We start from the raw sequence: 13,997 nt of genomic DNA on the forward strand, positions 1-13,997 counted from the left end.
TATCCAATATTATTTCACATTAATCTATAACACTACATGCTTTAAATTGCTGTTTGAAATGCTGAAGTCTGTAATATTATTTCTTTTAATTGAGAGTATATATAGTTTCGTAAGTCAAAAGCAATGCATTATTTATAGATCTGGAATTCTGATAATTCAGAGAAAGCTCTCCATTCTGTGATCTATAATTCTTGGAGTCATTTTTAGAATTTGGGGTTAGGTTAATGATCTACAGAGCTTTACAGGTTTTAGGAAGGGGGGTTATTTTGTCCAAAAAATGCTACATATTTCTATTTCCCTAATCGCCAATTCACTATCAATTGTAGATTTCTTTTCAAATTCTGATATTTGATCAATTGTATTTGCTTCTTAATATGATCTGGTTAACCATTCAAAATTCTGACTATCAGCAGTAGGGAGATGAGATGATCCCATGCGACCATGAATGGGAAGAGAAATGTTCACAAAACAATCTGTGTATTAAGATATGGTCTGCATAATTTAAATGTTTATCACCTTCTGCTCTAGTAGTCTCTTAGGCACTACTTTCCTACTTCCTAAGAGTAGGAAAGAGGCAGAATGCATGCATATCCCCCTGCAAATAATGCAGCAAATAGGGTGCCATCCATCTCAGTGCCTAGATTCAGGATCTAAAATGTCACATAATCCCTTGGAACTACATACTAGAAATTATGAAGCATTTCACAGATTCATTTTACCCTTTGGCCCCTCATATCCCTGATTTTCTTTACTTTGCCAACAAAAAGTTTCCTGCGGCGTTGATTAATGAGAATTAGGTTTGACATAGCCTGTAACTGAATTAAGTGGAAAGCACTATACTGCTTTCTCAGTCCGGCAGCACCCAAGAAGTAATAAAAATATATTCCAAAAATAGCAAGAGAGAGATGTGGAGGTTCACAATTCATTAGAGAGGTATGAAATTGCCGACCAATACAGCTAAATAGCACATGAGAAAATACTCTTAGCCTCCTACATCATCTCAATTTTTCTCTTGGTATGTGAGTCTAAGTAGAATTTTACCATTAATATAAACTTTGAATCCTTTTGTAGCTGAGCCCTCCAGAGACTGACAGAGAGACGGAGCTGTTATCTGTCTCACTGGATTATACTGCTAGCACACCTTTTCAAAGGAACCTTCCTGATAGTCACAGACAACCAGTGACCTCTTCTCTTTATGGCAGACCTGATGACTTGGAAAGTAGAACTCCTAGTCCAGATGTACCTCTGCCATTCAGTATAATCACAGATGTAGAATGGCCTTCAACAGTTTTGCAGCCTCAAGTAATAGCAACTAGAAAAGGTAAGGAGCAAATGCTGCTGCTAGAATTTGGAAAGAACAAAGATCTTGTTCTTGTCTTTTTACCTTTGGTTTTTGTTTTACAGTAGGTGTTGTTCGGGTTTCTTTAAGGACTTCATTTTTTCCTCTTAAATGCTGACTACTTTTCACAACACTTTGAATACAACCTATTTTAATTTTTTTATTATGCCAAATGCAGAGTGAATAAGGAGGCAGAGTGGATTAAGTGAATAAGTCATTTTCATGCTTGGAGAGTTGAGTTCAAATCATTTAGCTTTGACAGAGAAAAAATGTAATAGCTCGATACACAACTGAGAACAATTAGCAAACTCTGCTCAGGTGAGCCTGGGGCCTGGAAATGTAGCAGATGTTTCTCATCAAGGATGAATGGCATTCACAATATTTCAGGAGGTAGCCTGCTCACTAGAGTTGCATCCACTATTTTTTAGTCTAGGCAGTGTTAACAAACCTTAATATTTGCTAGACCCTAAATTCACTAGATTATATCGGGAACAAAATAAAAGCATGTATAAACTTGGAGTTAAATATTTGCAAACCACTAATTTTTTTTATCCAACTGGTTGCTGTTGCTTGGCAATGACAATTTCTAGAATAAGAGCACAATTCTGGCACCTCAACACTGATTTAGGATCCAGAATAGGGATTTAAGCACCCCAATTTGAAAACTGAGCCACTAGTCCATATATCTTTCAATCCATTCACATACCTTCCACTGATATCAATGGGAACTTGATTGAGGGTTGTATATGACCCCAAGAGATCAAGTGGGTGGAACAGAAGATGGTTTTTATTTACTGAAGAAGGTTCTTTTATAAAATTCAATTTAACACAATAAGGAAGAAAATTCCCAGCTAACTTAACTTGATGTGTTTTCAGATCCTAGGTGCTTGGAGCCTATGAAACCAGGAGACTGTCGAGATTATCTGGTAAAGTGGTATTATGACAAGGATGCCAATTCTTGTGCCCGATTTTGGTATGGAGGTTGTCATGGCACCAGAAATAGGTTTGAGACAGAAAAAGAATGTCAGAAAACCTGTATTCATGGATGAACAAGTAAGTCACATCTGTGCTGGAGGCTATCCTCACAAATCCTTTTAAATTGAAAAGATAAGAAAATTAATTGTGCAGCATATTGAACACAGGGACCAGAGATATTCAACTCTTCAAGTGGTCTCCCAAGTATAACTGTCTAAAGGGATGCAAAACCTGATTTATAGAAGTACTACAGTAATTCAGTTGTCTTGTTGCCATGTAGAATATTTCGCAGATACTGTTTAACATGTGCCTCCACAGACAATGAGATAGAATTCCTAGCCCTTAGGTAGCATTTTTCATCCATAAATCTTAAAGCGCTTTACAATAGGTGGGTAAGCATTAGTATCATCATTTGACTGATGAGACATGGAGGCTCGGTGATGTTACATAATTTACTTGAGGGCACAAGTGGGAATATTGGACTGTCTATAGTCTGAAACCTCCAAAGAAAAACTATTGCATTGTCTCATAGCTATAGCTCTCTCTATAATAGCTACCTCTATATAAATTGATGTTTTAGATATCTCCTTAATGTCCAAGACATTTTTTAAAAATTAAGGTTTTGCTGTAAGTGGCGTAAGTGTTTACAGTTAAACAACTAGAGCTGTGGGTACATCATATTAATTAGGTGATATAGAATCCAACACAGCAACAGCTGAACCATTATCTCTGGTATCAGAATTAACTTCCTTATTTTTGCTTGTGAGTCTAAGAAAGTTTCTGCTCATCTAAATCACAGAAAATATGATCTTTTTAGTGACTTTAAAGTGCAGCAGTTGCATTCCTCAAAACTCTCTAATAATCAAATTAATTTTTATTGCCTTCTAGAAACTGTCAGTTGGGATTGGTGAAGATGAATGTTTCTGGCGTGAATACAGGAATGAACACTTGAGAAGAATCCAGAATGATGTGCCAATATGAACACTACTAGCATACCTTTTAGTGCTTGTCACAATATGACATTCACATTAACTAGAATGTAGATACACTCATGTATACCATATATATCTAGATCTTCACAGTAATAACTTTATTATGTATACAAAGGAATATACCTTTTCCCTCCAACTTTGTTGTTTTAATATAGTACTGTATATGGCAAATATCATTTCAATTTTAGGATTAAGATGTCAAACATTTTGATACTCAGCATTTAATAATAGAGGCCTCAATCTATTTGAAAAATAAAATATGCTACAGTTTTAAACAGAAATTAATGGTGCTTGAAATTATTTCTCTTGTTACAGCACTTAGAGCAGCGAATGAAAATGTGTCATTTATGAGTATCCCTGGGGGATTTAAATACCATGGATATAACTGAATCAGTGTTTTCTTCTGTTGAAGCAGGTTTGGATTTACCACTAGAATAATTTTGTCAGTTAGAAAGGTGAGCCCTGTCAAGTCCTTTTATTATATAATTATGGTAAAATCTATGAGCGACTTCAACTCTTAGGCTATTTAACATATTTTGATATCTTAGGGCCCCTGCATAATAGAATGAAACAAAAAAGTATATACATGACAGTAAAATAAAATAAATTATGTTGCAATTAAAAGGGAAAAGCACTGAAAGGTGTACAGAAATCTTTATTTCTCTTATACTACTTTTTGCTTTCAGACCCAACACTACCTGAAGGCACTGTATAAGCTAAAACTGAAGAGCTTCTGATTAAATCAGTATAAAGTAGTCTTGCATTGTTATTTGTTTGGAAATACAATACTTATGCTTGCATAGCACTCATGCCAATCTTTACATGATGATCATTACGGTTAGATGGATCACTATGCTTACACAGTTTTAAGTTCCTCTTACTTAACCCTTAAGGACATCATATTTACCTCAGATGTTATTCAAAGCTCACTGAAAGAAATGCTGGAGCATATGATTTTTCCAAAGGACTAGTGATTTTGTGTGCCCAACCGGAGACACCTAAAACAAGGCATACTTTTCAGAGAAAGGGTGCTCACCCATTTCTGAAAATGAGTCTCTGGTAATGAGTCTCTGGCAGCCCAAATCACTAGTCACTTCTTAAAATGTTGGCCTGTATGTACAGAACTAATATTAGCTCATGATCACTACATCCTGAAAAATGGGGGATTTAGTGCAGGGGTTCCCAAACCTGGTTTGCAGCTTGTTCAGGGTAAGCCTCTGGCGGGCCACGGACGCTTTGTTTACCTGAGCGTCTGCAGGTACAGCCGCTCGCAGCTCCCAGTGGCTGCGGTTCACTGTTCCCAGCCAGTGGGAGCTGCGGGAAGCAGTGGCCCAGCCCGCACCACTTCCGCAGCTCCCATTGGCCGGGAATGGCGAACTGCAGCCACTGGGAGCTGCGAGCAGCCATACATGTGGATGCTCAGGTAAACAAAGCATCTCGCGGCCCACCAGGGGCTTACCATGAACAAGTCCTGAATCAAGTTTGGGAACCCCTGATTTAGTGTCTGTTTAGAATGCAAAAGTCAAAAATGAGGAGAGTACCAGGGAAACATTGAGCTTCACAGTGTTGCTTGCTTCAATAGCAGGGGTTCAGAGATTTAGAACAAAATCAAGCTGTTAAAAGCTCAACTACTATTTTCTTTCACAATAAAAAAAAAGGGAAAATTCTCTTCACTTCTTATTTCAAAATACACTGAAATTTATTAACAGGGCCACCAAAAATCTGCTATTCTTTTGATCACAGCAACAGGGGCACTGCAAATGATATGGAAAAACTCTTGTGGGGACTAAGATTTTATTGGCCCACAGGATAAGTGGCCACACTTAGCAGGGCACAATTACACATTCATTCTAATAATTCAAGACAGAACTCTTTATTTTACATGTAATCTCCTCAAATACCACCAGATGGGGTAACTATAAAAAAAATTACGAAGTCCCTCGTAGCAAGAATAAAGACAATGGACAAGAAATTCTCTTTACTGGATGGGAATTCTACAGAGCAAGGCAAAGACTAGCAATTCAGATACAGATCCGGTGGAAGAGATACTAAGGACGCTTCAGTCACTGCCACAATGGTATGCACACGGAACTCAGCCTGTTCAGTCTATTTCTTTAGAGATTTGTGTGAAAACAAAGCAATGCCCACGAGAGCTCTATTTTAAACAAACAGCCTTTTATTTTTACATTCTGAAAAACACCAAGTGGGTAGCATCTTGTCTGCTTCACATGAAACAGGCTGTCCCAGGCTCTTTCACAGATGTTATGGATGTTATTAAAAATAAGTTATATTTTGGTAATTTCAAGTTGACTAGTGTTCATATCACAAAACCAATGAACTGTTACTACTCTGACGTATTAAAAATGTATCCATGACATTTTAAAATCCTGATTCCCATTAAACTGAAACCTAAATACTAATATGTTGTCTACATTATATATTTAGGATAATATTTTATATATTGTTATATAAATCCACATTTATATTTAATAATGGAGTATATTTCAGACAGGAAGAGACCTCTGGCAAAGTATAATTGGAGAAATAGAAATAAATATTTTCTGCTAATGAGGAAGACACTACCTGTCCCCTTCCAAGGAAGTCTTTGTAGAAATACTGCCGGGGGGTGGGGGGGGGGGGAGAGGAATAAAGTACTTCTTACAATTTAGTTTTAAAATATGACTGTTAATTAGCCAACAATTTTAGAGCAAATCTATTTAACATTAATATTTTTGTCAGAAAACAAATGGATACTACGTCTACAGTGAATCATATACATACGTATTCTATCTTGTTGCCAAATACAGAACACTATCATTTGTATCTTACAGTATATTCTACTTTTTGAAGACCAGTTTTTTGCAGTACAGGCAATCAGATTCCATATTACCGCTATTGTTACATATTCTGACTTTTAAGTATCATCATTCAGAAAAATTCCAGAATGATACGTATCAACTATGTTGTTTTACTGGCAAATAAAAGACACCGCTACCCTGATATAACGCAACCTGATATAACACGAATTCGGATATAACTCGGTAAAGCATTATAAAGGTAAAGGAGGCGGGGTGGGCACGTAGGGTGTGGAGGCGAATAGGGAGGTGAGCTGCAGGCAGAAGGAGGGTGAGGAGGCAGGCGGGTGGGAAGATGGTGAGCAGGAGAGCAGTGGTCGGGCGGAGGCGCGCCGGACGGATGGTGAGGAAACTAGCAGGGTGGCGAGCAGTGCAAAAATTAAGTGAAGAGAGAAGAGCAGGAAAGGAGGAGGAAGAGAGAGAACAAAGGGAAGCCAGGCGAGAGGAGGAGACAGTGAAGGAAAATGCCTGGGAAAGCAGAGAGATTGCAACTCTCTGGAGTTGCCTTATCCTGCTCTACATAAGAGGGAAGCTACAACGGCCTATTTTAGGGACCTCGTGAGGCGGTGGGGAGGGAACCCTGAGTCCAGGGAGGCTTTGCTCGCTAATGGGCTGGGGCGGGGGCATAGTGATGGTGCAAGTGAGATTAAGGACCCCCTCTGGAGCCTGTATTCCAGCCTTGTGTTGAGCAGCGCCCTGGCAGCCATTATGGGAGACGCTGGCGCCAAGGGAAACCTCTTTGTGATCGGGATCTTCTGAATGTTCCTTCACAGTGAGCAGCATCCTGGCACAAGGTGTAGGGAAGCTTTTGGTTTCAAGCTGGTTTGTGGGGCTCCCTGCATCCTATAGCTCCAATGGGATTATAGGGAGAGGGGCTTGAGAGTCAGCATCTCCCTGCCCCACCTGCTTCCCCTGCTAGCGACGGACCCTTCTCCCTGGCTCCCCTAGTGAGTCCGCCCCAAGCTCCCCAGCCTGGTGCTGAGCTGCGAGTCACGCGCCTAGCCTCGCCAGGACAGCAACTGCCCCGCGCTGTATGGGTCCCAACTCCCATCGGTCCCCTCGGGCTTTCGCTGCATCACTGCACCAAGGTGGCCTGCGCTGCGCCTCTGTGGAGCCCCCCAGCTCCCCACCAGGACCGTCTCCAGAGCTGTGGAACTTCTCATCCCGCTAGCTGCCCCGGTGCCTCCCCCCAGACACTCCTCACCCTGCCGCCGGTCCCAGCACGCCTCCTGCAGCGCCCCTGGCACCCAGAGCTTTCACTTGTGGCACGGGGGTCTGTCCTTCCCCTTCCCATGCCCGCACAGCCACCAGGAGATACCGACTGCCAATCCCCCCCTCACTCCTCAGTGCTCCACCGGGACTTCCCGGGCCTCCCAGAACTGGACCACCACTGAGCACATACACAGCTCCCCACTCTGTCCCCACTGACCCTTCCAGCCGCCACCACTAGCCTCCCAGCCCTCCTGACTGCTCCATCAGAAACCTCCCTCTGTGCCGCATTACTTCACCCCCCGCCTTGTCACCGACCCCCCTGCCCGACATAATGCGGTTTCACCTATAACGCGGTAAGATTTTTTGGCTCCCGAGGACAGTGTTATATTGGGGTAGCGGTGTATACAAATACACACTAAACTGATTTTATTGTCACATACCTTAAAATAGATTGCTTCTTCTAATTTCCGTGTAATATTTTTTGCTTATAAAAGTCACAGACAAATAACACTGACTAGATCCAAGTACAAGGTGGCCAGGTTACATTCTGTCTTTCCCACTTTCTACTAATGAAACTTATTCTTAACCACAACACCTCTGAAACTGCTCTTGGACAGAGACTTTAAATCATGCAGGTTTAGGAGGTAGACCAATGTCAATTCATGACATGAAGCAGAATTTGAATTGGTGTGTTTTACACTTCCAAACACATTCTAAAAGTACAAGTAAACCCTGATTTTCCAAACTCTGACTATTTGAATCTCCATGTTGTCTGCGATTCATATTGTCCAGTGTAGTGGGGTATACAAACCCCTTACAGGGCAACAAGGGGTTAAGGAGGTGCTCTGGACTCAGCCAGCCCTGCCCCGCCCTACCGGCAAGAGAAGCATAGACTGGAGGGAAAGTTAAAAGGGAGCAGAACAGCTCACTGGGCAGGCCAAGGAAGAGAAAGGACCCTTACTTTGCAGTTCCAGAGGAAAGGGCTGAGGGAAGCCAGGATCTCTCCCAGGAAACTACCCGAAGGGCCCGCCCTAAGGGAAGGGAGGATCTGCTTCTGTTGTACCTGGAAAGGGAGATATTTCCCCCTTTTGTACACTAACTCACTTTGCTTGTGTTAATTCCTCTTGTTTTGTTTATGGCTAGCCCAGAAGGGGAGAGACTTGGAACTGACCTGCCAAAGGGCCAAGTCACAGAAGGAGGCAGCCGCTACCCGCGAGAGCTGCCATGCCACACCTGGTCATGAGGAGGTGCCAAGCAGTGAGCTGACCCCTTTCACAGCCTCCTGTGATAGACAATGAACTTTGGACACTACCTGGATGGTAGGAAGTGGCCCAGCGAAGGCAGCTTTAACATGCTTCTGAGTGCCAGACTTCTGGTAGCCCCCACAGGGCCCTGGGCCGGAGCCTGGTGGAGTGGGAGAGCCTGGGTCCCCTACCTCCTCTGCGTTTTGAAGGGCCTAACTCCCTGACCACTAGGTGACACTCCTCATGAATGCCAACCATCACAAACCTGGAACAGAAACCAACCAAATACATCTCATATAGGAGCCACTAAAAAAAGAATTTGAAGAACAACTAGCGAAAGACTCAAAAGCAACAGCAAAAAAAGTTTTAAGTACATCAGAAGCAGGAAGCCTGCTAAATAACCAATGGGGCCACTGGACGATTTTGATGCTAAGGGAGTACTCAAGGAAGATAGGGCCATTGCAGAGAAACTAAATGAATTCTTTGCTTCGGTCTTCACAGCTGAGGATCTGAGGGAGATTCCCAAACCTGAGCAATTCTTTTTAGGTGACAAATCTGAGGAACTGTCCCAGATTGAGGTGTCATTAGAGGAGGTTTTTGAACAAATAGATAAATTTAACAGCAATAAGTCACTAGGACCAGATGATATTCACCCAAGAGTTCTGAAGGAACTCAAAATGTGAAATTGCAGAACTACTAACTGTGGCATGTAACCTATCATTTAAATCAGCTTCTGTACCAGATGACTGGAGGATAGCTAATGTTATGCCAATTTTTAAAAAAAGGTCCAGAGGTGATCCCTGCAATTACAGGCTGGTAAGCCTAACTTCAGTACCAGGCAAACTGGTTGAAACTATAATAAAGAACAATATTGTCAGACATATAGATGAACATAATTTGTTGAGGAAGAGTCAACATGGTTTTAGTAAAGGAAAATCATGCCTCACCAATCTACTAAAATTCTCTGTGGGGGTCAACAAGCATGTGTACCAAGGGAATCCAGTGGATATCGTGTACTTAGATTTTCAGAAAGCCTTTGACAAGGTCCCTCACGAAAGGCTCTTAAGTAAAGTAAGCTGCCACAGGATAAGGGGGAAGGTCCTCTCATGTATCAGTAACTGGTTAAAAGTAGGGCTGTGAAGCAATTAAAAAAAATTATTTGTGATTAATCACACTGTTAAACAATAGAATACCATTTATTTAAATATTTGTGGATGTTTTCTACATTTTCAAATATATTGATTTCAATTACAACAGAATACAAAGGGTACAGTGCTCACTTTATATTTATTTTTATTACAAATATTTGCACTATAAAAAACAAAAGAAATATATTAGGTGACTTGAAATATATAAGTACTGTAGTGCAATCTCTTAATCATGAAAGTAGAACTTACAAATGTAGAATTATGTACAAAAAATAACTGCATTCAAAACTAAAACAATGTAAAACTTTCGAGCCTACAAGTCCACTCAGTCCTACTTCAGCCAAACGCTGAGACAAACAAGTTTGGAGATAATTCTGGAGATAATTCTGCCCAATTCTTATTTACAAGGTCACTTGAAAGTGAGAACAGGCATTTGCATGGCAGTGTTGTAGCCAGCATCGCAAGATATTTATGAGCCAGGTGCATTAAAAAAATCATATGTCCCTTCATACTTCAACCACCATTCCAGGAGACATGCATCTATGCTGATGATGGGTTCTTCTTGATAACAATCCAAAGCAGAGTGGACCGACACATGTTCATGTTCATCATCTGAGTCAGATGCCACCAGCAGAAGATTGATTTTCTTTTTTCGTGGTTTGGGTTCTGTAGTTTCCGCATCAGAGTGTTGTTTGTCTAAGTCTTCTAAAAGTATGCTCCACACCTCATCCCTCTCAGATTTTGAAAAGCACTTCAGATTCTCAAACCTTGGGTTGAGTGCTGTAGCTATTTTTAGAAATCTCACATTGGTACCTTCTTTGCGTTTTTTCAAATCTGCTGTGAAAGTGTTCTTAAAACGAACATGTGCTGGGTCATCATCAGAGATTGCTATAACATGAAATATATGGCAGAATGCAGGTATAACAGAGCAGGAGACATACAATTCTCCCCAAGGAGTTCAGTCACAAATTTAATTAATGCATTATTTTTCTAACGAGCATCATCAGCTTGGAAGCATGTCCTCTGGAATGATGGCCAAAGCATGAAGGGGCATACAAATGTTTAGTATATCTGGCATGTAAATACCTTGCAAAGCCGGCTACAAAAGTACCATGTGAACACCTGTTCTCACTTTCAGGTGACATTGTAAATAAGAAGCTCGCAGCAGTATCTTCCGTAAATGTAAACAAACTTGTTTGTCTTAGTGATTGGCTGAACAAGAAGTAGGACTTAATGGATTTGTAGGCACTAAAGTTTCACACTGTTTTGTTTTTGAGTGTAGTTATGTAACAAAAAATATGTCTTTTGTTTATCATTTTACAGTGCAAATATCTGTAATAAAAAATAATATAAAGTGAGCACTTACACTTTGTATTCTGTGTTGTAATAGAAGTCAATATATTTGAAAATGTAGAAAAACATCCAAAAATATTTTATAAATTTCAATTGGTAGTCTATTGTTTAACAGTGCGATTAATCATAATTACTTTTTTTAATCGCAGTTAATTTTTTTGAGTTAATTGTGATTAATCGACAGCCCTAGTTAAAAGATAGGAAACAAAGGGTAGGAATAAATGCTCAGTTTTCAGAATGGAGAGAGGTAAAGAGTGGTATCTCCCAGGGGTCTGTACTGGGGCCAGTACTGTTCAACATATTCATAAATGATCTGGAAAAAGGTGAGGTGGCAAAATTTGCAGATGATACAGAATTACTCAAGATAGTTAATCCAAAGCAGACTGCAGAGTGTTACTCAGAAAACTGAGTGACTAGGCAATAAAATGGGAGATGAAATTCCATGTTGATAAATCATAGAATCATAGAATATCAGGGTTGGAAGGGACCCCTGAAGGTCATCTAGTCCAACCCCCTGCTCGAAGCAGGACCAATTCCCAGTTAAATCATCCCAGCCAGGGCTTTGTCAAGCCTGACCTTAAAAACCTCTAAGGAAGGGGATTCTACCACCTCCCTAGGTAACGCATTCCAGTGTTTCACCACCCTCTTAGTGAAAAAGTTTTTCCTAATATCCAATCTAAACCTCCCCCAAATGCAAAGTAATGGACATTGGAAAACATAATCCCAACTATACATATAATATAATGGGGTCTAAATGAGCTGTTGCCACTCAAGAAAAGGATCTTGGAGTCACTGATTATAGTTCTCTGAAAACATCTGCTCAATGTGCAGCAGCAGTCAAAAAAGCTAACAGAATGTTGGAATCATTAGGAAAGGGATAGATAATAAGACAGAACATATCATATTGCCTCTATATAAATCTATGGTACGCTCATATCTTGAATACAGCATGCAGATGTGGTTGCATCTCAAAAAAGATACATTGGAATTGGAAAATGTACAGAAAAGAGCAACAAAAGTTATTAGGGGTATGGATCAGCTTCCACGTGAGGAGAAATTAATAAGATTGGGACTTTTCAGTTTGGAGAAGAGGCGAATAAGCAGTGGAGGGTAGGGTAGAGGTCTATGAAATCATGACTGGCATAGAGAAAGTAAATAAGGAAGTGTTGTTTACTTCTTCCCATAACACAAGAACTAAGGGGGTCAGCAAGTGAAACTGATAGGCAGCAGATTGAAAACAAACAAAAGGAAATATTTCTTCACACGGTCAACTTGTGGAACTCTTTGCCAGAGGATGTTGTGAAGGCCAAGACTATAACAGGGTTAAAAAAATAAAGAACTAGATAAGTTTATGGAGGATAGGTCCATCTATGGCTATTAGCCAGGATGGGCAGGGACGCTAAGCCATGCTCTGAAGTGTCCCTAGACTCTGTTTGCCAGACACTGGGAATGGCGGGCAACAGGGGATGGATCACTTGATGATTACCTGTTCTGGTCATTCCCCCTGAAGCACCTGGCATTGGCCCCTATTGGAAGACAGGATACTGGGCTAGATGAACCATTGGTCTGATCTGGTATGACCATTCTCATCTTCTTAAGTTCACTATCCATCCATTAGATGGGAACAACTTTTAGTCCCTGTTGAGTTGGACTGGATTCATGCTGATGATCTGTAGGTGAAAGGCTACATAAAACTTATTAGCAATGCCCTGATGCATCCATTCCCCAATACATCCTATTGTTACCTCTTTGAGAACAAGGCTTGCTTTTGTAAAAATGAGTTGTTTAAATCAAGTTCTGACCTTTTTGGAGTTTACTCAGGAGGGGACATTCTCTCTCTGGACACACAGGCAAACTCTCAGATATGTTGCTCTCCCTCTTCTTCAAACAAGCCATATGATAAGTGCTCCACCCTGCTTTTAAACGGACAGCTTCCCTTTACCAACCAAACAGTAAAACATACTAACAACATCAAAATAAAATGATTGTTGATAACTGGCATAATTACTCCAGGATCCTTCTGTAACCCAGGTGCCTAATAGGGATATATCTCTTGAAGCGATCTGCAGTTGGGTGGGGGAAAGAGGTAGGAATGAGTTGGGTCTGGGTCCTTGTTTTTTTTGTTTTTTTTTTGGTGTGAAAAACTGATCTTTATTTTCCAGAAATATACAAACTTATTCTCTCATTTCTCCATCTTCTTCTTCTTCTTCTACTCCTCTGATGTACAGGTCATTGTTACATCTTATCAAAACTTCACCAAGGCGTCCTGACAATGCACCATCTATGTATTCTTCTGTGTTTGCAAGCTGCATGTTCATGTACCTGTCGACAGACACCAGGTAGCCCTTGTACTCCATCCCCCACTTCAGCTTCACCATCACTGGCTTTCCTGTCAGCCCATTCAGGAAGGGCTTGGGGTTCAGGGGCAAGCTCATGGTAACGCAGCCAGGCACAAGGTAGCGGTAAAAACAAAAATTACTCGCAGGGCCGCACGGCAGATTCACAAATAGCTCTCCATACTCAGAAGTTTCTGGAATTGGGTGTGGTAGCTCAATAGGTTCCTGTTTTCTGGATTCAGACTCCATGAGGATACGTAGTCAGGGCAGCTGCTTTGCAAAAGGCAATGTGCACTGTGTGGGTTTGGAGAAGCTGAGTCTCAGTGGTAGAAAGCAGGCTGTTTTCCCTGACTCTGAAGCATTAACTCTTCAACAGGGAAGCTCTGGCAGTGTTAATTATAGAAAGGGGAAATTGGGAGGGAAAACTAATTTCTTTTAATTTTATACTTGGACTGTTATTTGATTTTAGTCAAACTGTTTTAGTTCAATTGTCTCAATCAGTATGCTTTACCAAGTCTCCTCTTATTTGAATGTGATGATGGG

General features: G+C 40.8%; 1 protein-coding gene and 1 pseudogene across 2 annotated transcripts in view; one reads left to right on the top strand and one right to left on the bottom strand.

Annotated features, from left to right (window-relative positions):
* Nucleotides 1-3,587, top strand: part of COL28A1 (collagen type XXVIII alpha 1 chain) — a 118,152-nt gene extending 114,565 nt beyond the window's left edge. For both annotated transcript variants that reach the window (XM_073333869.1, XM_073333870.1), the window contains exons 34-36: nt 1,072-1,321; nt 2,216-2,392; nt 3,203-3,587. In XM_073333869.1, the coding sequence (XP_073189970.1) occupies nt 1,072-1,321; nt 2,216-2,388 (423 nt within the window). In that variant the 3' untranslated portion in view covers nt 2,389-2,392; nt 3,203-3,587. The remainder of the gene's footprint in view (nt 1-1,071; nt 1,322-2,215; nt 2,393-3,202) is intronic.
* A 9,701-nt stretch (nt 3,588-13,288) lies between these two features.
* LOC140906056 (small nuclear ribonucleoprotein F pseudogene) lies at nt 13,289-13,703 on the bottom strand (annotated as a pseudogene).
* Between the last annotated feature and the right edge of the window lie 294 nt (nt 13,704-13,997).

The sequence above is a fragment of the Lepidochelys kempii genome, chromosome 2, assembly GCF_965140265.1.
Source record: "Lepidochelys kempii isolate rLepKem1 chromosome 2, rLepKem1.hap2, whole genome shotgun sequence".
Classification (NCBI taxonomy): Eukaryota; Metazoa; Chordata; order Testudines; family Cheloniidae; genus Lepidochelys; species Lepidochelys kempii.